Source organism: Rattus norvegicus, chromosome 13 (genome assembly GCF_021556685.1).
Source record: "Rattus norvegicus strain SHRSP/BbbUtx chromosome 13, alternate assembly SHRSP_T2T, whole genome shotgun sequence".
Lineage (NCBI taxonomy): Eukaryota > Metazoa > Chordata > Mammalia > Rodentia > Muridae > Rattus > Rattus norvegicus.
Genome location: NC_141546.1, coordinates 67,864,871 through 67,890,841, shown reverse-complemented (window position 1 = coordinate 67,890,841; position 25,971 = coordinate 67,864,871). Strand labels below are relative to the sequence as shown.

The following is a 25,971-nucleotide window of genomic DNA, read 5'->3' as shown; positions in this document are numbered from 1 at the left end:
CACACACACACACACAGAGGAGTCCAGAGAAGCTGTTGGATCCTGAAACTGATGATAGATGACTGTGAGCTACCATGTGGGTGCCGGGAACCACAGTGCTCTTAAGTCCTGAGCCATCTTCCGAGCCCCACAGATGAGATCTTTGTAGCATGGGTAAAGGAGATGGTAAATTCGATGGATAAGTCTAGAGAGGACTTATCAGGCTGTATTTTATGTGCTTACATCTTGTCTATGCTGGCAAGATGATGGAAAGCCACTGAGAGGCTATGCATCAAGAAGTGTCACCGGGCAGAGTGGCTCACACCTTCAATCCCAGCATTTGGGGGCAGGTCTCTGACTTTAAGGCCAGCTTAGTCTACATAAGGAATTCCAGGACAGCCAGGGCTACACAGTAAGACTTTGTCTCAAGGAAAAAAGAAGGGATCATGGGTTGGTGAGATGGCTCGGCTGATAAAAGCCCTTGCTGCTCAGATCTGGTAACTTGAGTTTGATCTCTGGAACCTACAAGAAGGCGAAAAGAGACCATGATGTTGTCCTCTGACCTCTATATGTATACTGCGACACGAGACGCCCTGTCGTGCACATATGCTCACAGTAATAATTTAAAAAATTGTAAATTTATATGTGTGCATGTGTGTGCTGGGGGGTGTGCACATGTGGGTCCAAAAGACGATGTTGGAACCCCTGGAGTCTGACGACAAGCACACCCTTCCTGAAATAGATTCTCACATAGGGCAATTGCGAACTACCTGATGTGTGTGGTGGGAACTGAACTCTGGCTATGCCAAGAGCAGTATATACTGAGCCATCTCTCCATCCCAAATGTGGTGTCACCTGCACGGGGATGTCCTGGTACTCAGAGATCTGCCCGCTTCTGCCTTCTAAATGCCCAGCATAATTAAAAAACAAAAACAACCCTTTGTGTATGTATGTGAGTCTGTATATGATGTGTATGTACATTTGTGTGTAAGAGTGTGTTTGTGAAGGTATGTGATGTGGGTACACATTTGTGTGGGTGTGTGTGTAGGTATATGACATATATATGGACACTTATGTGTGTGTGAGTGTGCATATGAAGTGAACTTTGAAAAGGACAACCTCAGGTGTCAGCCCTCGCCTTCCACCTCATCTGAGACAAGCTCTCTGTGCTGCTTGCAGTGACATACTCTTAGCCTGTAGAGGACATTCATGGTGGATCAGCGAGGGAGTGTGGGGGCCAATAAGAACCGAGAGAGGCAGACTCAGAGCGCCCACGCGAGCTACGTGCTTAGTTAACTGAGTGCTGCTTATTCTGGAGACAAGCACACCCTTCCCGACTGGATTCCCACATCCTTGGCTTAGTGAGCTTATTCTTTGGGGTTCAGCTTACACGCTTTCTTTGTCTGAGCTTTCTCTGAACCCCAGGCAAAGTTACAGACGTCACGTGTTCCCACATTCTGTTTGTGAATTGCTAACAGCCCACACTGTGTTAAATCATTCCGACTCCAATGGCTGAATCGTAATCATCTCTGCTTAGTTTCCTTGTTCTCCAGTCCCATAATTTCTTGCCCAGGCCAAGGACACAGTCAACTTTGATTTTTTTTTGTTATTTCTTTCACTAATTTATTCATCCACTGCCGTGCTGGGATTAAATGCAAGACTGCATATATGTTAGGCAAGGGCTCTACCACTGACTTGCATTATTATCCCACAGCTGCACATTATTTAATCAACCAGCCAGCAAATGAAATGGAAATGTCCTTCTAGTCAATATTCTAGGAAAAGAAACCTGAGCACAGAGGCGACTGGTACAGACACCAAGGCGTCCGTTCTGATGGCGGCTGCAGCTCGTGATGGGCACTTACTTGTTGTGTGTGAGACCTGGGTTTGATCTCTTGCAATTACAAGAGGATTCCGAGGAGGGCAAGGATATGGACAGATGAAAGGAATCAGTGAAACGTGCCCAGGTCACAAGTAAATCCCTCAAGAACAGAGCTTAGGATGAACAGTAACTTCCCGGGGCCAGAACCTGGGGAAGTGAAATGTGTCTAGTATTGGCTTAAGCAATGGCTAAGACACCGTGTGTCTGAGGGCTTGGGACCAGCTTTTGCAGTGATCCCTGGAAATACATACACGGACACGCCCTCCACTGCTTCCTGTGGGGTTCTCCCTTCCTATGGAGAAACTCCAAGCTTCTGTCTCCTAGAAAACTCAAAGCAGGGAGGCCAAAGCTCAACTCTTCTCCCCTTCTCGGATATAATTTGTATCGGGTAGCAATGTGTCATGACTTGAATTTGTAAGCATCAAAAAATGTTCAATTATGCAGATTAAACGAACATCCAAGCAGTCACTGGAGCCCTCAGCTGAGTTATTTCGAGTATCGAAGGTTACTGCGGAACCTCACAGCCCTCCTCATCCGAGCTACGTACGGAGAATACAGTAAGTGACCAGGAAAGAGCCAAAGACCTCAGCCCAGGTTTTAGCTTCATCTGCTTCGGAGGTGTACGGGTAGCAGCAGGCTCTTGTTAGAGAGATAAACTAACCTGATGGTTTTCACTCAGAAATCCTGTGTTTTATATTCTTTTTCCTAAAGGGAATGCTTCTCTAGGGAAAGGCCAGCTCTCATGAAAATCAAATGATACTTCTCTGTTAATAACCCCTTCTTCAGTTCGGTTATGTGGAGGGGACAGTCTACAGCTAATGGACATATCCTCTGTTATTCCCTTTTGTGACCTTTCTAGGTCGGGCCCTCTAATCCTACCTACAATGATTTAAAGGGGGTGCTTCACACTTCTAAACACTGACTAAAGAAGTGTGGCTGGCTTGCTACGTCCATAACCCCAGTGCCTCACATGCAGCAGGGAGTAGGGAGAATGGCAACCAGTAGTTTGCCGAATTGTAACTATTTCCCAGGTACGTTATGCCAGGTAGCATCTCGTGTAATTCTCACAACAAACCAGGAGGCTAGACAATACTATCACCTCTCTTGTAAACTGAGAACGTGAAGTCTGGAGAGATCAAGGAATTTGCCAAATTCGCACAGCTAACATGGGTTCAGCCACAATCTAGACCCTAATTTTCCTGATTCCAGAGTACAGAACCCAACTGCTATAGTGGCCCATGTACCATGATATCTGATCACCACCTAGGCAAAGAAAATAAAACCCTGGGTGCTCTTGAACTGGTAATGGTAAACCAGGCTGGCCATGAGTTGGCAAAATCTCTCCTGCCTCTCTCTCCCCATGTGCTGGGTCCACAGACCTGAGGAAGTCACCATTCTAATGTCTCCTTTCTATTGCAGGTACAGGGTACATTGACAATGTGACCCTGATTTCAGCCCGCCCTGTCTCTGGAGCCCCAGCACCCTGGGTTGAACGTTGTGTATGCCCTGCTGGGTACAAGGGACAATTCTGCCAGGAATGTGCTTCTGGTTACAAAAGAGATTCAGCAAGACTGGGGCCTTTTGGCACCTGTGTTCCCTGTAACTGCCAAGGGGGAGGGGCCTGTGACCCAGACACAGGTGAGTGAAATGACACCTGGACCAGGTGTCTCTGGGTAGAGGCAGGGGAGTGGGTCTCCTGTAGAAGAAGCAAGGGTGGAGGAAGAAGTGTCATACCTGAGATCACTTAGGAGATGGAGAAAGAATGGGGAGTATGGGACCGAGGTCAAGGGAGACGGATGTGGTGACAGTACATGTGACCTCTTCCATTATGGAAATGCCATAGGCTTGTGAGCGAAAGGTGCCAGGTTACAGGAAATGACCGTCATGCTCCGTACAAGGTGGGGGGACTGGTATTGAGTTGCAGGAATTGTGTGGGGAGATCAAAGGCAAGTCAGGCTCTAAGTGAGGGTGGTGGCAAGTGGTGTGACCGTGAAGGGCAGGGGAACAGTGCTATGCTACGGACAGTGAGGGTGTGTGCGTGTGAACTGAATGTGACGGGTTATCCAAGGTGGTGGCCATGTTTCTATTTGGATCAAGGGTGAGAATGAATGCCAGTGTTCAGATGCTGTGGGAGGCTCTGGAGAGGCTGGGGCCTCCAAAGACTGATCCCCACATTCTGTCCACACTGACTCTGCCATTTCCTTCTTCTACACTCCAGGGGATTGCTACTCAGGTGACGAGAATCCTGACATTGAGTGTGCCGACTGCCCCATTGGTTTCTATAACGACCCGCACGACCCCCGCAGCTGCAAGCCGTGTCCCTGCCACAATGGCTTCAGCTGTTCCGTGATGCCTGAGACAGAGGAGGTGGTGTGCAACAACTGCCCCCCTGGGGTCACAGGTGAGGCCGACACCGTTCTTCACTTAGCTCCCTGTCCCGACGCTGTGGACATGCGTGAAGAGCTCCCGTTCTGAGGAATTTCTTGGAAGTTATAGTGCAGGTTAATCTACATGTGCACATTCTAAAGATAGGGAAATGTGGCATCTGAGCTGTGACTGGAGGGAACCACATGGCGCTCGCTTACTGACAGTTTTGTGACTTCATTTAGGGAATGAAAGTTTCAGACCAAATACATGCTCTAAGTCCCCCTGCCCCTCCAGGATCTTCTGTAGCCCAAACTGGCCTTGAACTCAGTATTTGAGGATGAACTTAAACTCCTTTTGAAAAAAACTTATTTATTTATTTTTAATTATGTGTATGGTGTGTTATGTGTACACGGGTGCAGGTGCCCACTGGACCGTTGGATGCCCTGAAGTAGTCATAAGTAGTTGTGAACAATTTTATTTGGATGCTGGGAACTGAACTTAGGTTCTCTTTGGGAGCTGAAAGTGCTGTTAACCACAGAGCCATCTCTCCGACCCTGACCTTGAACTCTTGGTCTGTTGCCTAAACACCTCCCAATTGCTGGGTGTATAGGTGTTTGCCACCATATCTGCTTTTATGCAATCCTGAGGGATCGAACCTGGAGTTTTGTGCATGCTGGGCCAGTAATCTACCCTCTAAGTTACAGTGCCAGCCCTAAGTAATCTACCCTGAGTTACAGTCCTAGCCCTAAGTAATCTACCCTCTGAGTTACAGTCCCAGCCCTAAGTAATCTACCCTCTGAGTTACATTCCTAGACTGAGTTTATGTTATTTTCAAACGAACTAGGATAAGAAGGGAAACGGTTACCTCTGTGTCGCTTACCTCTTCAATCTGAAAAACTAAGCATTCTGCAGCCATCATGGTGTCACTGAACTCTCACTGCCTCTGCGTCCCTGCTGGCTTTTATCCACACCCTAATTAAGTCTCTTTGTGGTGCTGCACTATTCCAATCTGTGGTGACCATGCCATAAAGTGGCAGCCTCCACCCCTGCCACTCATCTGTTCCCGAGGGTACTGTCCCGGGAGCCTAGGATTAATGCAAGTCTTAGGGTTTTATTGCTGTGAAGAGGCACCATGACCAAGGCAACTCTTATCAAGGGAAACATTTCATTGGGACTTGGCTTACAGTTTGAGAGGTTTAGTCCATTATCCTGAAGGTGGGAAGCATGGCAGCATCCAGGCAGACGTGGTACTGGAGAGGCAGCTGAGAGTTCATCTGGATCTGTAGGCGGCAAGAAGAGACAGTGACACATTGAGTTTGGTTTGAGCATCTGAAACCTCAAAGCCCGCCCCCAAGAGACACAATTCCTCCAACAAAGCCACACCTACCCCAACAAGAACACATCTCCTAACAGCGCCACTCACTACAAGCCTATGGGGCTATTTTCATTCAAACTAATACAGTGTACCTGTCTGTTTCTTCTACCAAGTGCCTTAGGCCTCTTTCTGGTCCTGCTGCCCCTGGGGAAAATCTTGTCTGGGTTGACCACATGTTCCTTTTTTCCTTCCAAGGTGCCCGCTGTGAGCTCTGTGCAGATGGCTTCTTTGGGGACCCCTTTGGGGAACGTGGCCCAGTGAGGCCTTGTCAGCGGTGCCAATGCAACAACAATGTGGACCCCAGTGCTTCTGGGAACTGTGACCAGTTGACAGGCAGATGTTTGAAATGCATCTACAACACAGCGGGAATCTACTGTGACCAGTGCAAAGCAGGTTACTTCGGAGACCCATTGGCTCCCAACCCAGCAGACAAGTGTCGAGGTAGGACAATGCCTCTGGACAAATTATGCACCCCTATCTCTCTCTGTCTCTCTCTCTCTCTGTCTCTCTCTCTCTCTCTCTCTCTCTCTCTCTCTGTGTGTGTGTGTGTGTGTGTGTGTGTGCAGGTGTGCACACATGCACATGTGTAAAGAAATATGAACTTGCTTGAGTGTACATATGGCACAAAGGCAAAGACAGCTAATATGAAGCAACTAGTTTCATGACCACAGCTCCTGAATGATCTGCACCATTCATTCCTGCCAAAACCAGTCTCCCCTGCACACATTCCAAAAGCAGCATTAAAGACTCTCAAATGGTTAAACCTGGGTGGGAAAGTACGAAAAGGTCAGGTTTACATTCCTGAGAGAAAGAGTAGATAAAGTAGGGCCACTTCCTATGCCCAACCCCAAGGCAGGTAGGCAGAAAAGAAGCTGCCAGACCTGTCACCAGAGACCAATAAATGACTCGCCCTGAGCTGGAACAAACCCAAGAGGGGAGGGGTCCCAGTTGTAAAGCAGTTTAAGAGACCCTCTCAGGAAGTCGGTGTGATTATGTACGGAAGGTAACCACAGAAAGTTCTTCCGAGGGGACTCAGCTTCAAAGCAGCTTTCGTAGGGGGCTGCTAAGGGCTGCTTCAGATCAAAGCACAAGTGTGCAGGTGCGTCCCTCAGTCCCCCAGCACAGCGCTGCCCTCAAACCTCAGAGTGCAGAGCCACAGTCGGCCCCTAAACATAGACACACAAAGGCTCCAGATGACTCTGGTGCCTGGCTGGCACTTAGACATGTGCCTGTTAATCAGGTTCTGACACCAGAATATCTACCTAGAGATGCTTGAAGACCCCTGTGACCAGGTGAGATGGTTCATGCCTATAATCCCAGCACTCACGAGGCTCAGGCAAGTTAATCCTGAGTTAGAGGCTAGCCTGAGCTACTGAGTAAAACCTCTTTTTTTTTTTTTTAAGTAAACAGACACACAGTGCATAAATGAAAACTTTCATTGTTTTAGATTTCATTTAAATTAGACAATATCCTTTGCCCTGCTATTGGGCATTTGCCTGCAGTTTGCACCTCAGTACTAACGTAGCAATGAGGAATCTGTCCTAGCTCCTGGGGAGTTCATACACTAAAAAGGAAGAGGCCTGGGAACTCTGCAAGTACAGAACACTTAGCTCGGAGAGCAGCCTGTGGGCTTTAGAGTAGCATCCCTCCCACTGGTAAATCCCGCTCTCCCAAGTATAACATGGCACTCAGTAGGGCCACTGCCTCCCCTCGCCTTCCCTGCAGTGGCAAGAGAGGAACACTGGCTCTTCTGGGCGCTCATGGCTGCTTCCTTTTATTTGTTCTAGGATCTGAATAAATCCTCTGAGCTCACATTCCTCATCTCTAAAACCGAAGACACTGTTTACAGCTGGCTTAAAATAGGCCGTTAAAAAAAAAAAGCACTTTCTAAGCAAAATTAGGATGCCAGCAAAGTACCCAGTAGGCTTTTGGCACAACGAGAGGAGGAAGGTGATAGATAAGCTCCCTGGCACCTCTTCATTCGAGCGCACACACATGGACCTCGATTGTGTGGTTCCCTGGGCTTGCTTCTATAGGAATGTGCTTGAGGCCACAGCCGAGGGATGCATCTGCCAGTCTCCGTGTTCTTTTTTCCCTTGCTGTCCCTCCCATTCTGGGACATTGGGTGGGAATGTGCCATTTATCTGCATCTTATCTCTAGCTTGCAACTGCAACCCTGTGGGCTCGGAGCCTGGAGAGTGTCGAAGTGATGGCAGCTGTGTTTGCAAGCCAGGCTTTGGAGGCCTCAACTGTGCGCACGCCGCCGCCCTAACCAGTTGCCCTGCTTGCTACAATCAAGTGAAGACTCAGGTAGGCCAACTTCTCCTTCCCAGGCCCCAGCCCTAGGTAGTCAGACTCTGAGTGGCTGTGTGTCCTGGTTCTGTCACAGGTCTGGATCCCCTAGATATAGTGTGGATGGGTATTGAGATACATTGAGATACATACACACACACACACAGAGATGCACACACACACACACACACACACACACACACAGAGATACATACACACACAGATACACATACACACACAGAGATACATACACACACACACATACAGAGATACATACACACACACAGATACACATACACACACAGAGATACACACACAGATACACATACACACACAGAGATACATACACACACACATACAGAGATACATACACACACACATACAGAGATACATACACACAGAGAGATACATACACACAGAGAGATACATACACACACAGAGATACATACACACACAGATACACATACACACACAGAGATACATACACACACAGAAATACAAACACAAACACACACTTAAATATATATTTATTATATATATATATTTTATGGAGAGAGAGAGAGAGAGAGAGAGAGAGAGAGAGAGAGAGAGAGGTGCGATAGCTCAGAGAATAGAAGCAATCCTGACAACCCTGAGTTCAAATCCCAGACCCCATGTAAAGGCTGAATGAGTGAACCAGCTCCCTGATGTTGTCCTCTGACATCCACAAGTATCCCCGGCCAAGTGTATGCACACACACGTGTACATGCATGTGCATGGGCTCCAGAGCACACACACAATAAATACACTAAAAGACTTTAAACATACTGTATAAAGTATAGAATGCTGTGTATAGTAATTTTATGGTGAATTTACATTCTCATCTATACCATTTTAAGTATCTTCTGGCAGATCCAGTCATTGGACTTGACAACTTAGTGGATCTGGGGGAGAAAAGCACTCTGGATTCAGTTTTCAAGGGTCAGTGTCTGAAAGTGCTGGTGATTTTTCTAAGTGGCCTGGACACATGGAACCAGGAGTGCCACTCATGTCCCCCAGAGTCTTGAGTCCAGTCCTCTCTCATTTGTCCTGGTTAGTTTTGGTGTTTTGTTTTGTTTTGCTTTGTTTTCCAACTTGACACAAGGTAGGACCCTCACCTGAGAAAATGCCTCCACCAGACTGAACTGTAGGCAAGGCTGTGGGACAGTTTCTTAACTAATAATCATTAGTTAAGATGATTACCCAGGCCGCTGTGGGTAAAACCCTTGAGCAGGCAGTCCTAGGCTGTGTAAGACAGCAGCCTGGCGTGGAGAGCAAAAAGCCGTGTTCTTCCATGATATCTGCTCCAGCTGCAGTCCGGAGTTCCTGCTCTGATAGCCCTGTTTTACTATTATGGGCTGGAAGCTGGAAGTTGAAATAAACGCTTTTCTCTCCAAGTTGCTTTTGGTTGTGCTGTCACAGCAACAGAGAACAAATTAGGACAGCGCTTCAATGCGCTGCTTCCCAGCTGGGTCCCCTCCCGCTCCAAGAGATGTCCTTATAAACCAAATTCCAGAGCAGATCCGTGGTGGCTCGCGTGTAATCCCAGCATGCAAGAGGCCGAGACTGTTGCCCAGAGTTTCAGGCAATTCTGAGCTAACTAGTAAGTTCCAGGTCAGCCTGGACTACAAAGTGAGACCCTGTCTCAAAAAAAACAAAATTATAAAACTAGAATTTAAACTCCAGAGAAGAGTGTACTTGATGTTGTTAATTACTAATAATTCTTTTCCAGACGATACAGTAAGGGGAAGTTGAACTTCAAAAGTAGAACGCACTCAAGTTGACTTTAACATTTTTTTAAATTCTTGCGTGCTTCATGTCCGCTTGGTGCCCACGGAGATCCAAAGAAGGCGTCCGCCGATCCTTTAGTACTAGAGTTGCAGAAGGTCGTGAGCCACCATGTGGGTCTGGTAACTGAACCTGGGTCTTCTTCAGGAGCAATGGGTGTTCTGTGGGACCTCCTTAGTCCCACAATCTTTTTTTTTTTAAGATTTACTATTTATTTATTATATATGAGTATACTGTCGCTGTCTTCAGACACACCAGAAGAGGGCATCAGATCCCATTACAGATGGCTGTGATCCACCATGTGGTTGCTGGGAATTGAACTCAGGACCTCTGGAAGAGCAGTCAGTGCTCTTAACCATTGAGCCATCTCTCCAGCCCACGATCCTTTTTTTCCCCCACCTACTTAATAGCCTTTGGAAGGCTGTCTCATGTAGCTCAGGCTGCCCTCAAACTCACTATATAATCTGAGAACGACTTTGAACCTGTGATCCTCTTGCCTCTGTCCCCCAGATGTCAGGATTGCAGGTGTGTCCCATCACACATCTTGCAAAATAGCATATATTCTATTTTCATTTCCATAGTGGTAAGAACAGAGCCTCACTCAGCCAGTCTGGCTCAAGAGTCTAGATTTCCACCACCACCAATCAAGCATGTGTAGCTATTGGCGTCTATACCTGTTGCAACCCTGGGATGAGCTGTGGTCTTGGCCCTCTCCTCTGATTCCTTTCCTGGGTGCTTTCAGATGGACCAGTTTGCCCAGCAGCTCCAGAACTTGGAGGCCCTGGTTTCAAAGGCTCAGGGTGGTAATGGTGCAGTCCCCAGCGAGGAGCTGGAAGGCAGGATGCAGCAGGCTGAGCAGGCCCTTCGAGACATTCTGAGAGAAGCTCAGATTTCAGAAGGTGAGGAGGCCAATTGCCTGTCCTAGGGCTACTTACTATGAGGTTCATGCCCTAGAAAGAACTGTGATCTGGGTCATAAGACTCTTTGTGTCAGCTCTGTGGTATCTGCAGCCAGCCCTTGCCTGGGTGGAAGTGTTGTCTATGACATTCTCCTGGTTCCTGAATGACAGGGTGGAAAAACTGTCACAAACGTTTGTCATTGATGTTTTTCTCATTTATCTCTAAGTCATTCAGTTTTGTGGGTTAACTCGGTCATTCCGTACCAGCCTTGTTTTTCCTCTGTGTGTGCAGGTGCTATGAGAGCCCTCAGCCTCCAGCTGGCCAAGGCAAGGAGCCAAGAGAACAACTACAAGAACCGCCTGGATGACCTCAAGATGACTGTGGAAAGGATTCGGGCCCTGGGCAGTCAGTATCAGAACCGAGTTCAGGATACAAGCAGACTCATCTCTCAGATGCGCCTGAGCCTGGCAGAAAGTGAAGCTTCCCTGCAAAACACTGTATGTTTGCCTGGTTAGCATGTATATTCATTGAGGCCATGTTGGATCGCACTCCTGCCCCACAGGTCTCTCTGGCTGACTCTCTGTCCCTGGATTTCTTGGTCTACCTGGCAGGTAGCTGGGCTTTTCTTCTTTGTAACAAGTCTGTTTATCCCTGTACCCTTGGCCACCTGCAGTTTCCCAAGGAACTGCATTATGCACCCCTCCCTAGTTGATTTCTCTCTAGCCACATTTTCACAATAGACAGAATCCTGCCTTTCCTCTTTCCTGTAATAGCTTAGTTTATATTTGTATTCTCAGCCCCTGATGCTAAATGACAGAAATGAAGAAGCAGAGAGGCAGAAAGGAAGGGGTCTGATGGGGACATGGGACTGAAAATGAGTGAGCGTGTGCCCAGATAATCAGCACACAGGCCTTGTGTAGTTCAAGGAACACTAGGAGAGGGAGCCGTGAGTTTGAAGGCTATAGAGGAGCAGGGCCTGGTGGCCAGAACACCTCTGACCCCAGCACTCAGGGGGCCCAGGCAGAAGCACAGCAGGCTCAAGGTCAGTCTCCCCTATAAGGTGAGTTCCTGGCTCAAACCAACTCAAGCAAACAATGAGGGTGATCATAAGAATAATGAATAGAGAGGAATAGAGGAATTGGGCCGGCCAAGTTTGGTAGAGGCAGGAGGACCAGGAAAACAAGGTCAGCCTCCACTCAGAGGCCAGCTTAGGATATGAGAAACCCTGATTCAAAAAACAACAGCAATGAATTAAATTAAAAAGGGAAATCAGAAGGTAATCAGCTAGTGTAGTACAGAAATCACATTAAAATTGTTTTGATTCTTCCATTCGATAAGTTTATTGTAGAAAATCAATTAAAACCTCCTATAATCCAGATACCACTACGGCCGTTGTCAAAACTTGCTACATCGGTCTGGGAAGACGGCTCAGTGAGTACATCGCTTACAGTGACAGCATGGAGACCTGAGTTCAAATCCCCAGAGCCTAGTAAAAGCCAGCTGTGGTGATACACGTCCTTAGCCCCAGAGCTGGGAATAGGGGCAGAGACAGAAGGACCTCAGGGTCTCACTGGCCAGCCCTCCAGCCAAATGGCGAGTTCCAAGTATCTCAAAAAATAAGGTGGAGAGTAAAAAAGAAAGGCATCCAAGATCAACCTCTGCCCTTCTCACATGTGTATACAGACAAATATGCACGCACACTCACCCTTGAGCACACACACATACATGTACATGTACTCTCGAGCACACATGCTCACACACACACAGACATACATACTCTTGAGCACATACATATACATCTTGATATATATATATATATATATTGTATTTTTTGAGGCAGGGTCTCAATATGTAGCCCAGGCTTGCCTCGATATCACCATCTTCTTCCTGCTTCTGCCTCCAAAGTATTATAAATATATAAATATAAATATATAAATATATATATACACACACACACACGCACACACACGTACACACACACTCATATATCCTTTTAGATTCATCTATTTTACAAAGACTTCTCTTGAAATTGAATATCTCCTTTGTTCTTGCCAGCACACACTTTCTAGGTGATCATGGTGACTAGGGACCTTTGTTCTGCGGGGGTCTGGACTCCTGTGGCTAGTGAGAATCCTTCTGACACTTGTGTTTAGGCTCCAGAGTCAAATGTAAATGTTAACTGGTTCCCTTTGTTCCCATAGAACATCCATTCCTCTGAGCACTACGTGGGGCCAAATGGATTTAAAAGTCTGGCTCAGGAGGCCGCAAGATTGGCAGATAGGTAAACAGCAGCATTTGACACCCTGCTCCAGGCAAGACTGGGGAACTCAAGCACTGGATTTTTGCCCCTTCCAGGCTTCTCTTGTTTGTTTGTTTGTTTGTTTTGTTTGTTTGTTTGTTTGTTTTTCCGGAGCTGAGGACCGAACCCAGGGCCTTGCACTTGCTAGGCAAACACTCTACCACTGAGCTAAATCCCCAACCCCTCCCCACACCTTGAAGCCCGTTTTGAACCACTTAGCTTTCAGGGTATGAGAGGGGACAGACAGACAGTCCCCAGGGCTGTTTGGCAGGAGCTTGTAGAAGTATTTCTTTCCCAGCTTTCTCTATGCTCCCAGATGGCTTTAAAAGTCCATGTTAGCTGTGAGTCTTCGGGCCTCGTGAAGTGAATCCGCCTCTGGAAACAGGCGTCTGCAGCTTTCAGGGACTCTTCGACTCCCACACCAGGCCTGAGGACAAGTAGCAACGAGTTGTTTGCTTGCTTGTGGAGAGCAAGAGGACCTCCCCCCATGGAAACTGGCTCTGCAGGACCCCACAGATGACAGGCAGCTCACTTGCTGCTGGCTTCTCTCTATAAATCCTGCCACGTTCAAATGCTTTGCTAGGCTGGGGGGTGGGGGACAGACTTTGCTAATCTCGGGTGGAATTCTGTCTGCAGAGGGGCTGGCTTCTGATTTTGTAGCATGACCTGCCTCCCGGGGCCCTGGTTTTTGTTGTTTTAATGCTGCTTCCTAGAACCGGGAGATCAGAAGGTTATCGGAGGTTTTTAATTCTGCCTCCTTAGCTGCAGGCTCACTCTAAAGCTTTATACCAGAGTAAGGACTCTGGATGTGTGAACCTTAGGGGTTCTGCTTGCAGAAAACAGTGTGTAGGCACAAGGGTCTGTCACTCTGAACCAACCACCATCTACCTGCCCCATACCTCCTCTGAGAATGGCTTAATCGGAAGTGATCACAGAAGGGCAGCAGCATGAGGCGTATTCCCCAGAGCATCTGTTTCTTGACAGTTCCTCCAACCCCATGCGTTCGAGTCAGTTCTGTTTGACTTTTACAAGTCAAACTGCTTCCTTTATTCTTTTCTGCAAGAAAGATTTATGTTGCCCGTGCTGATTTTTTTTTCCTATGAAAGCCCTAATTCTTTATCTCTAATGTCTTCAGCCATGTTGAGTCAGCTAACACAATGAAGCAGCTAACGAGGGAAACCGAGGACTATTCCAAACAAGCACTTTCATTGGCCCGCAAGGCTCTGAGTGGAGGAGGTGGAAGCGGTGTCCTGGACAGCTCCGTGGTACAAGGTCTTATGGGAAAGTATGTTCAACCTGTCCTCATCGGGGTAGCCATAAAAGCTGACTCCTCCCAGTGTATAATGTAGACCACATTATTAATAAGAAGGAGGTCGGTGTGGAGCCATTATTGTGGGTTTCTGCTCTTTGGGATGGGGTCAGGATGAAAGCTACCAAGAACAAGACCTTCTTTAAGAGACACCGAGCGAGATTTAGAAGGAGGTGAGAAGGTAAAACTGACTACATAGCCAAATACAGGATGATGGTTCATGTACATCACAGACCTATGAGCTACCAAATCACAGGGTAGAAGTTGGCCTGCCAAGTCAGGTTGCAGCCTAGTGTACTGGCCTGCTGCTAGTCCCCAGGCTTCTTGATAGGATTGTCACGGGTGGAGAAGATCTAGAAAGGCCAAGTGGAGGTGTCTGGAGAGGAACACAATGTGGAAAGCCCTGATGGCCAACCTGGTGGTGCCTTCATATGCTATTTGGATGCAGACCTTGTTTGAACTATAACTGGCCATAAAACTTTGAGGGTCATGGAGGGAGCCGGGGATGGAGGCCTGTCTATCCTCATAGTGCCTAAGGATTCCCTGGTTACACAAATTCAGTGCAGAAGTACATCGGAGGCACAGCGTGGGTCAGAGTGTTACAATGTGTGTTGCCTAATGGGGGGAGGTCAGGATGCTTATAAGAAACAGTTCTCTCGGTACACAAAGAACTCTGGAACTCCAGACATGACAGAGGTGATGTACAATAATTCTCATGCTGCAACCCGAGAGGATCCAGCCAATGAGAAGAAGCCTAAGAGAGAAGTGAAGAGGAGATGGAACCCTCCCAGAATGCCCCTTGTGCAGAAGAAAGATTGGGTTGCTCGGAAGAAGGCAACAGAGTTCAGGAACAGGCTGCTGAGAACTAAAGCAATTATTGGCCAAATAATAATAATAATAATAATAATAATAATAATAATGGCAAGATAATGAGTATTACTTTGGGGAAAGTATTTTTAAGACTGTGAAGAAGATTATGGTATCTAAGTACAACATTCTGGCTGAGACACGATTATACAGGGAGAGACGGTTACCCTCTAGCTTGTGAAGGTATTCTATAAACCCATCTGACAGGACCAGAGACAGAAAAATAGCATTTGTGTTCTTAGCAGTTGGGAAGCTTCAGTTGAAATTTTCTAGCCAAACCTATACAAGCTGTATTTAGATTATAGAGAGAGCCACTTTTCTAACATATAACCTAGCTTGTTTATCCTGCTTACTCTAATTACACGGTGCGGGCACAAACACATGCACACATACACACACAGACTGAGGAAGATGGGGGCAGGGAGAGGGAGTGTGAGTCACCAAGTAAACAGCTTCTGGCTGGTCTTTAACTCACAGAGATCTACTTGTCTGCACATATGTGTGTGTGTATATATACATATATATATATGTGTGTGTGTATATATATGTTTGCATATATATATATATATATAAACAAAAAGTATGTTCTGCCACATATTGTTTGTACTTGTAATCCTAGTTCTTGGAGGTAGAGGCAGGAGGATTGCAGTAAGCTTCAGACCTGCCAAAGCTATATCATGAGATCTCAAGGCTCCCCCTCCATTATTGTATTATTATTACCATCATCATCATCATTGACCATCTACTTTTCCTCCCCACAGATTAGAGAAAACCAAGTCCCTGACCCAGCAGTTGTCAAGGGAGGGCACCCAAGCCGACATCGAAGCTGATAGGTCCTATCAACATAGTCTCCGCCTCCTGGATTCAGCGTCTCAGCTTCAGGGAATCCGTGATTCCTCTTTTCAGGTGAGACCACTCATCCCGTGTGCACGCCGCACAGACAAACCGCCATGGAAACTTCTCTACAGGTTCTGTAAGGTTGCTCAACCTTCCAGCTTGTTCTCCCCACTGGCTGTGTCAGTCAGTGTCACATTACTCAGTGCTGACTGAGGCGGCTGACTTATTAGGAGAAAGGGTTTCTTTAGCTTCGTGTTTCAGACAGTTAGAGACACAGCGCCTGCATCAGCTCTGTTCTGCTCAGGGCGGCAGCGTCTCTGGAGGACGGAGGACAAGATAGGCTAGTGTGCACAATCCCTTTAGAGCTCACAGGGCCTAGAGGCCTACTACACCCCACCCCACTGTCACATCACCCCCAGCACCCATGTCCACCAGAAGCTTAGCGCATGGCTGATAGCCCGTATTTGAAACCTAGCATGGACTTGGGCTTTGTGTAGGAGGTGACAGGTGCTTCCGGTCATCTGCCGTCTAGACTCTGAAAGGGAAAATGACTTGGATGTTTAACCTCGAACCCCTTAGTAGAGAAAAGTGTTATGTCTCCTCCCCAGTTCAATTTCAAATTGAAATCAGTAGAGAATTTCAGTGGAGTCTGATACGTACCTCTATACTGCTAACAAGAAGACTTTTGCTATCAAAGGGCTTGCCTTTTTTTTTTCCTGCCATCAATCTCCTTAGCAATTGTAACCTTGTTGGATTAAGTTCACCTGCATACCTAACAAAGACACTCACAGTGATCTCCACAGAGAAATGTTCCATGAATAGATAAAGCAATTGCTCTTACAATGTTTTTTTGTTTTTTTTTTTAAAGAGCAGAGACAAAGGAGACGTCCTGCCTGTCATTCCTTGGCGTCCTGTATCGGTTGTGGTCAGCTTTGGGCCTTTAGGGCAAGCATCTGCTTTCTTGGCTTCTTTATTTCCAAATGGTGACAGCAGGTCCTGAAGCTGGTACGGTGATGTGTGTGAGCACACAGTCACACTCATTCATATCTTTGTGTCCACAGGCAGAGGCAAAGAGGATCAGGCAGAAGGCTGATTCCCTCTCCAACTTGGTGACCAAACAAATGGATGCATTCACGAGTGTGCGAAACAATCTGGGGAACTGGGAAAAAGAAACACGGCAGCTCTTGCAGACTGGGAAGGACAGAAGACAGGTAGGTACCTTTTGTCGATCCGTTCGCTCAGCCAATGAGTACCCACTGACTGTATGGGTGGAAGTGGCCAGAACCACTACCTGAAACCCTCTGAAGGTCATGGCGCCACTGGTAACAGAGGGAGTAACCAAGATTGGAGTTTTGGTGGAATTAGCCCCACCCACTGAGTCAGCATTTGAACCTAAGAGAACCCAGGCCTTGTAGGTCTCATTTTGGTCCAGGTCTGTCTATCTTGGGGTCAGGAAGTAGCTAGTGTTTAAAATTGTGACTTGCAAAACTATTCCCGCCCCTGAGGGTGGAAATATTTGGAGACTCTCCTCTAAAAGACATATATTAGAATGTTTGTTCCTGATCAGATACTAGAGGGCTTTGCTCCAGCACCCCTAGACTGTGGTGAGTCACAGCGCAGCACTCTGGAGTCACGGAAAAGTTGTGTCAGGGTGATTTTGCTAGCAGGAATGCACTTATTCCAATCTTGTTCTATTTACAGACTTCGGATCAGCTGCTTTCCCGTGCCAACCTTGCTAAAAGCAGAGCCCAAGAAGCGCTAAGTATGGGCAATGCCACTTTTTATGAAGTTGAGAACATCCTAAAGAACCTCAGAGGTTAGTGCTGTGTGATCCAATTTTAAAGGTACACTCACGATCCATGTACGTCTCCCTTTACCTCCTTAAATGGTGGGTGTAGTGGGTTATTAATAGATGCTTAGTCACTACCTTTCTAAGGTAATAATGATCTCATTAATACTTGATGTGGGTGGTGGAAGTAATTCACCTAAGTGCCAGGAGACCCGAGTTCTGACCCTCACAGGGCCCTATGACTAGCTCAAGTTCTCTGCGTGACCTTTCTAGATCCTCCTTAAGGGGAACAGGAGATCTCTAAGGTTCTTTATTTCCAGTGTGTCGTGACTGTGTTGATATTTTCCTTTCCTTGGGTGGCTTGGTTGGTTCCAATATGGCTGTTCTGAAGTAATGACTTGTGGCTCCCAGGGGGTTTGAGAGGTATCTTGATGACATTTGGTTAAAAATTCAACATTTTCCCCTACCAAACAAAAGGGAAACATCTCTAAAGTCTGAGGAGTCTCTTCATAGAAAGTCTTTCTATACCCACTGTGACCACATCCCAACTCTCTTCGACCACGCCCCCTTTCTGTGACCACGCCCCAACTTTCTGTGACCATGCCCCAACTCTCCGTGACCACGCCCCAACTCTCCGTGACCACGCCCCAACTCTCCGTGACCACGCCCCAACTCTCCGTGACCACGCCCCAACTCTCCGTGACCACGCCCCAACTCTGTGACCACACCCCAATTCTGCTTTTTGGCTTCAGGCTTGGACTTAGATCTTTGGTTTTTGGAGAGTTAGCTGTTCTTTGTCTGCTTTGGGTATTGATATCCTTGTAGTGGTGGGGACCTAGGACAAGCTGACAGCTCTCTCAGTGGCTCCTTTGAGATTCTTTCTCTTGGGAAAGAAAGGGTAATCTCATCCACAGCATCTCACATCTCCATCCCTAGCTAGTAATTATTCCCTTTCAGGAATTTTTCCTCAGAACATCAGGCTCTCTCATTCAGTTGTCTCTGTGTCAAGTTTTTTTTTTTTTCTTCATTCCAGAGTTTGATCTGCAGGTTGAAGACAGAAAAGCAGAGGCTGAAGAGGCCATGAAGAGACTCTCCTATATTAGCCAGAAGGTTGCAGATGCCAGTGACAAGACCCAGCAAGCAGAAACGGCCCTGGGGAGCGCCACTGCTGACACCCAACGGGCAAAGAACGCAGCTACGGAGGCCCTAGAGATCACCAGCGAGATAGAGCAGGTAAAGAAAAATGGATATACAGGCTGCCACAGGGAGTGTCCAAAACAGCATTGTTCCATGGAGAGAGAGCTTCAGCACAGTTCAGCCCCTGTGGCTCAGAGTCCTGGAGAGTGCACAGTAGTCCCACTCCACACGCTCACCCTTCGGTTGGATGGAGTAGTCACCGGCTAGCAGCTATTACACTATGTTCAGTGCCCCTTTGAACAACACTGTAGGGAGCATCCATGGTTGTTTACTATGGCTCTAATGCTGCTATCAGAAGATACTTGGAAAAATAGAAATGGCTTTTGCACCATTCAGGAGGCTAGAACGGAAAATTAGTTGGCAGGGCTCCACTCCTCCTGACTGCTCCAGAGGGAAATATTCCTTTCCTCTTTCCAGCTCTAAGGAGGGCAGTCAATCCTGGTCTTCCTTGGCTCACAGCTTTATCAGTCCCCTCCCTGCTTGTGTGATCCCCAGAGTCCTCTGTCACCTCTTCCCTTCTCCCTCCTCCTTTTCCCCCTTCTTCTTCTTTCTACCTCCTCTTCTTCCTTTTCCTTCCTCCTTACCTTTTCTTCTCCTCCTTCTTCCTCCTCCTCTCTCCTCCTTCTCCTTCCTTCTCCCTCCTCTTTCCCCTTTCTCCTCCTTCTTTTTCCTTCTCCCTCCTCCTTCCTCTTCCTTCTTCCTCCCTCTCTCTCCTTCTCCCTCCTCTTTCCCCTTTCTTCTTCTCCTCCTCCTTCCTTTTTCTCTCTCCTCCTTTCTCCTTCTTCCTTCTCCTTCCTCCTTCCCCTTCCTTCTCCCTCCTCCTTCTCCTTCCTTCTTCTTCCTTCCCTTTTCCTCTCCCTCCTCCTTCCTCTTCATTCTTCCCCTTCTTCTCCTTCCCACCTTCCTCTCCCTCCTCTCCTTCATTTTCTTCAAGACATGATCTCACTATGTAGCCCAGGCTGGCCACTGTATTCATATCTCAGTCTCATCTTATATCAATCTCATTGAATTAAGGGTCCACCAGTATATGCCAGTGTAACTTCACATCTGCAACAGTCAGTTTTTAAGTAAGGTCATCTTCTGAGTTGAGAGAGGTGTGTAAGGGAACAAAGATTCTGCCAGGTCTTTGTTCACGCTAGTAAACTATTTTCCCCTGAGAAACATCCCTAGCCCTTAGGAATTCAACATGTGTTTTAGAGTGTAAACTTAACTTGTAACAATTGTCATCATCAGCGTTTTGATTCTTGGTATGAAATCCCTGAGCTCTAGAGCCTTCTATAACCTATGTCTCAGCTCAGCCTCATTTTAGTCTGTCCTCCACGGTGCCTGCATGGTACTAGGGACAGAGATAAGAACTATCTAGTTCCTTGCTTGAAGGAGCACTTCAGAGAACTGGGGTAGCCAGCTACGCTGTGCTTAGAGCTACAGTGAAGCAATGCTTCTTTGGCTGAGAGAGAGCTCCTTCATGCTTACTTCTAGGAAGCTGGTGCCTCTCCAGGAATTCAAGAAGTCTTGGGCATCTAGACTATTCAACCTCACTTTTAGACTACTTGGTAACCTACAGAAATAAGTCCTAATAATTCTCCTTGAGGACAGTTTGATAAACCTTCCTTTATATGGCATCTAACATAAAGACACCTGCAATTGTTTAATTATAGCTGATCGATAAAGGTATTGATGAGCTTTTTCCCTGCAAAGACAAACCCACCAGTATAGCTAATTCAAGGTCGGTATTCCAAGTATAACCGTCTTGGGGAAATCCTTGTAAAGCTGTTCCAAAGACCAGGGCAATAAAGACTGTGAGTGTCAGAGAATGATGTTTCTTGCCCTCTGGATTTGCTCAAATGCTTTCCTGATTGTGTTAAAATTTTTCTAGGCCCTGAACTGAAAGGGAACCAGTGTTTCTGCACTGACCCTCCTAGTCTCTAGAGAGCTAACCTAGAACTAACTTGCTTGAGGGCCAGCCTGGGAAAGGGCGTGACCCCAAGTCTGACTCCCTCATTGTTCATCTGACTTTGCTCCATCAGGGCCAGGCACAGCTGTATTTTTTCTACAATTGTCCTTGGGATGTTTTGAGCCTCACCCTCCCTCTCCTTCCGTCCCTGGCTCCTTTTTATTCTCCCAGGAGATAGGGAGTCTGAACTTGGAAGCCAATGTGACAGCAGATGGGGCCTTGGCCATGGAAAAGGGACTGGCCACTCTGAAGAGCGAGATGAGAGAGGTGGAAGGGGAGTTGGCCAGGAAGGAGCTTGAGTTCCACACGGATAAAGACTCCTTGCAGCTGGTGAGTGCCGGTGTTTTCCCACGTGAGCTCTCTTTAGTTGCCAAGACAAAAAGAACCTCTCAGAACACCTTTGTGCTCACTTGTCCTCAGGTGATTACTGAAGCCCAGCAAGCTGATGCCAGAGCCAAGAGCACGGGAGTTACGATCCAAGACACGCTCAACACATTGGAAGGCATCCTGCGCCTAATAGGTCTGTGGAGCAGCCACAGCGTTCCAGCCCCGGGACTGTCCCCAGAGGACTCGATATTCTTAGTCGGGATGGATGGGGATCTCAACTTTCCTTGAGACCATCTGGAAATCTGCTTTGTCTCAGGGCCCAGACACTTGGGCCAGGTTGCAATACATTTTCTCTGTTTTACCATCTCTAAGATGAGTCACGGAACAGTTGTAATCTGGAAGTGAAGATCTGTGAGTCAGAGCACTGGGTGTGTTCCAGGAAATTCCCAGAAGCTTGGTCAGCTTGAGGGTCTTGCCGAGGAGTCTGGTCTTGAGTCTGAGGGAGCCCCTGGGCAGTTTTAAGGAGGAGAGTAACCGCATCACTGCACTAGAGAGGAGAAGTTGAGGGGGGCTTAGAGGCAAAGAAGGCCATGTGGGAACTGTTGAAAGCAGACTGGAGCCAGTTATGAGGCAGGAGAAGTGGGGAGGGAAAGGCGAGGAGCCATGGGCTGCCTTAGTCCAAAGGACCATCTGCTGAATTTGACAAATTCCTCCCTAAACCAACCTATACCTATTACGACCAACTGGGAAAAGAGGATCCTCTTGGATAAATAACCTGGAGGAAATGTGCTAAGAGCAGGAGATACTGTGGATTTGGGGATAGAAGAGATTTCCTAACACAGTATGACAGGGAGTCGGTTTCCCCATAGTTGTTACCCAAAGAAAACTGATGCTAATTAAAGGGCTAAATCTGGGGGCTGCAGAGATGGCTCCCTGTCCAGCGACATTTGTTTTTTCTTCAAGAGGATCCCTTTTTTGTTCCCAGGACTCATGTCGGGCATCTGTAACTCTACTCCAGGGGCATCTGATAGCTATCCTCCCTGGCTTCCACGGGCACCCATGTACATGTAGAACATGAACACACATACACGCTTGCGAGTACACACACATACACACACACACACACACACACACACACACGCATGCACGCATGCGTGCATATGCACATATAAATACTTGTTTAAAACATTGAAATCTAAGTAGTTAATAGGGTTCCCTCATCAACGGAGACTGCAGTGGATAGGAACTAGGAACTGGGTCACGTATTCCCATGACATCCAGGAGAAGCCTTAGCTGTGTCTCACCGGTTCAGTAGAACAATTCCAATACCTGATTGCCCTGTGGAAGAGGATTATTGTCACACTGACAGGCCAGTATTGTCTGTGCTGTTGCACTAATGGGTCTGTTTGTGATCCCGTAAGACCCGGAGAGTAAAATGCCCTCTAAAGATTAAAGATACGATCTCCCCAGTTGAGATTTTAGCAGTGGCTTAGCATTCTAAAAACCCGGTAATGAAATCAATGGAGCCTTTAAAGGGAACATGAGTGGGAGGGAGGGGAGTGGGGAGTGCTAACCATTTACTACCTGTCAGGTACTGTGCCAGAGTTCTCGGGGCATGGCCATTTAAGTCTCGTTAGCATTCTGGGAGATGGATTTTATTATTGTCCTTCAATAATAAAAGCGTGGGGGATAAACCGAGTATGCACAGTAAACTGTGGGACAGGGTTTACACTAAGATCTGTATCTCCATGTTCCTGTCCTGTTCTTTTCCTGAATGTGGCTTCCCATACATGTTAGCTCACTCCCGAGCTTACTAATTTGTTGTGCTGTCACAGAACCCCTAATTCTGGAAGTTTTCCGGAAGGGTCCACTGGGGTCAATATTTTCACTGTGGTATATATAATTTCTACTTTAGGCAGTCTCTTGAGTTTGGGGATAATAACTCATTAAGTACTATTAGCACAATAAGTTCATGCATTGAAATCCTAGCACTGACACACACAGACACAGACACACACATACACACTCACACATACACACACATAGACACACACACAGACACACACAGACACACACATACACACACACAGACACACACACACAGACACACACACACACAGACACAGATACACACACAGACACACACACAGACACACACACACAGATACACACACAGACACACACACAGACACACACACAGACACACAGACATACACATATACACACACACAGACACACACAGACACACACAGACACACACATCCACAGACACACAACACACACACACAATACACACACAAATGTAATAAGATAATTAGGAGGAAACAAATCCTGTCACTGAGGCTCAGATTCCATGGAGCAGCCTGACCTTGAGTGCGAACTCACTGGGAGCTGCTTAAATCTACTTGAACCAAATCTATATGGCCAGGTTCTCTCATGTTGACATCGGCTTTATATAGTATGCAGGTAGAATATACCTGAACAAATGCCATTAAACGAAAAGACACCTAGCCAGGTTCCTACTGTTTCAAGCCAGAATGAAGTCTTGCACCTTTCCCTAGCAGCTGAAATCCATCCTCCAAAGAGTTAACCCTGGCCTCTGTAAACCCTGTGGTTCAGCCCATGTCTAAAGGCCTCCTACTATAAGACAGCAAGATACTTCCTCAGGTGAACCAGAAAGTCTGTTTGGAGTTAGCTTAGATCCCAGGGGTGAGCTGTGTTAGACAGTGACCTCAGACAGTGCCCAGCTCCTTATAACCTTCGGCCTTCTCAGATCACGATCCGAGTTATTTCAACCAGATAGAACTCCGAACCTCATTGGCTACACGATGGAGCTCAGTCTTGAACTCGGCCGTTCATAGCCCAGATGCATGCCTTGTGTTCTCAGGGAGATTTCTACTTTATTCTTAATTTAAAGTGAGGCCATCTCAGTGCGTGGCAAGCCGTTTTCTCTTGGCAGAATGTGTTAGGATCTCAGGAGGGTTGTGTGCGTTCCTCGAGGTCTCTCTACAGCTTTTCTCTGTTAACACCTCTCTTGTTCCCTAAAACAGACCAGCCTGATGCTGTGGATGAAGAGGGGCTGATGCTGTTAGAACAAGAGCTTTTCCAAGCCAAGACCCAGATCAACAGTCGACTTCGGCCCTTGATGTCTGAACTGGAGGACAGGGCGCGTCGACAGAGCAACCACCTCCACCTGCTGGAGACCAGCATAGATGGGATTCTAGCCGATGTGAAGAACCTGGAGAACATTCGAGACAACCTGCCCCCAGGCTGCTACAACACCCAAGCTCTTGAGCAGCAGTGAAGTCGCCATAGAGATTTGTCCATTGTGGTGAGGGACACAGCCCTCAGGGGTCGGGAGCCATCTCAGGTGGATGGGCTGGGCTCAGGATATTTGAACGTGTTTAATGGGTTTGTTCAGGTCTATGGGACCTGACTCCACCCCTGAGACCATGATGGATGTCCTCCTGTACTGATATAATCCTGTTTGCCCCCTGACGCTTGGCTGTGAGGCAGATAGCGTTGAGTATGAGAATGATCAGAGACCAACAAATGCTGAGCTCAGAACAGTCGTAAACTGAATTCTGGGATATAGAAAGTCCTGCTGCTATGTCAGGGCAAGAAATCTAATCCCACTGTGGCCAGTATTCTTGCTTCCCCCACTATATGTTTTTGTTGACCAGATTTCTTCCACCGCCCACCCAATACATGAGTATGTCCTTTACTGCATAGTGAGACAGTAGTAATGGGTGTCGACCTGGAAATCTGGCCCACTCGGAGCAATGGTGCCCACTGCCACCCCTCACCTTCATGCTCTCCACCTGAGAGTGACAGCCTTTCTCCTAATGGTGCCAGAACAACTTGGAGACTGTGTCCTTATGAAAGCATTTTTTTTTTTTTTTTTACCAGCCAAGGAATCCCTGGGAAAGTATTTCCTTTGAGTTTCAAAGCAATAAAAGAAAATATGTCTTGGGCACTACAGGAAGTAGAATTATATCAATCTTAATCCAGTCTTCCTTTGGGAATGCTGAAACTCATATACGTCTGTGTATTGTGTCTTATTTTCTCCCTCTCTCCCTAAATCATGGATAATCCATCCTTCTAACATATATTTATTGAGTCACTACTAGGTGCCAGGGGCGAGTGGAACAGTATGGACATTCTCTACCCTCATGGAGTTGAGTGTCTAGTGAGAAGGGCAAATGTTAGAATAAATAAATGGAAACTCCCAAGCCTTGTTCATCTCATGTCATATTTATTGCAGTCACCCACCCTTTGGTTTGAAACCTCTTTTCTCAATAGAACATGTGTTGCAAGACAGTCCCATGAGGGTACTTGAGTTAGGGCAAAGTTGAAAATTGCTCTGAGTTGGACACATTTCTCTGCGTTCCTGCCCTGCCTCCACCCCTTCCTACGGTAGACTGTTGCCACAGACGGTTGCATCATGGGAATACCAGTGGGAATTGCTGGAGGAACGGAGGCATTTGTACCTCAGTTTGGAAGACCTGTACTAGCTCACTTTTGAATTTCCTTGTCTTTTCATGGATGTGTATTAAATAAAGAAGGAGTGTTAGATGCTTGGGGATGAGTTTCTGATTTTATTAAACTCTTAGTTGGGGGTAGAAGGATCAGGAGTAAACATCCATCCCACCCTGAGGCTGACAGCTCTAGACTTAACATCTTCCATTCCTCAGAGCCCTACTTTGCCCTTTCCAGCTATGAGAGCATCTCTTAAGATTTAGATGATGCTGCATCTTAACCATGAAGAATTATTTCTAGAATAAGCCAAACT

At 47.0% G+C, this 25,971-nt stretch overlaps 1 protein-coding gene and 1 pseudogene across 7 annotated transcripts in view; both read left to right on the top strand.

The window, feature by feature from the left end:
• The window catches only part of Lamc2 (laminin subunit gamma 2), a 71,433-nt gene extending 45,671 nt beyond the window's left edge, over nucleotides 1-25,762 (top strand). For all 7 annotated transcript variants that reach the window (XM_087579973.1, XM_087579975.1, XM_087579974.1 and 4 more), the window contains 16 exon segments: nucleotides 2,306-2,418; nucleotides 3,281-3,499; nucleotides 4,080-4,262; nucleotides 5,799-6,044; nucleotides 7,765-7,913; nucleotides 10,444-10,600; nucleotides 10,892-11,097; nucleotides 12,802-12,881; nucleotides 14,035-14,184; nucleotides 15,837-15,981; nucleotides 16,974-17,123; nucleotides 17,614-17,728; nucleotides 18,735-18,934; nucleotides 21,024-21,182; nucleotides 21,273-21,372; nucleotides 24,230-25,762. In XM_087579973.1, the coding sequence (XP_087436099.1) occupies nucleotides 2,306-2,418; nucleotides 3,281-3,499; nucleotides 4,080-4,262; nucleotides 5,799-6,044; nucleotides 7,765-7,913; nucleotides 10,444-10,600; nucleotides 10,892-11,097; nucleotides 12,802-12,881; nucleotides 14,035-14,184; nucleotides 15,837-15,981; nucleotides 16,974-17,123; nucleotides 17,614-17,728; nucleotides 18,735-18,934; nucleotides 21,024-21,182; nucleotides 21,273-21,372; nucleotides 24,230-24,483 (2,626 nt within the window). In that variant the 3' untranslated portion in view covers nucleotides 24,484-25,762.
• Nucleotides 14,254-15,220, top strand: LOC148001682 (large ribosomal subunit protein uL18 pseudogene; annotated as a pseudogene).
• Nucleotides 25,763-25,971: the final 209 nt, after the last annotated feature.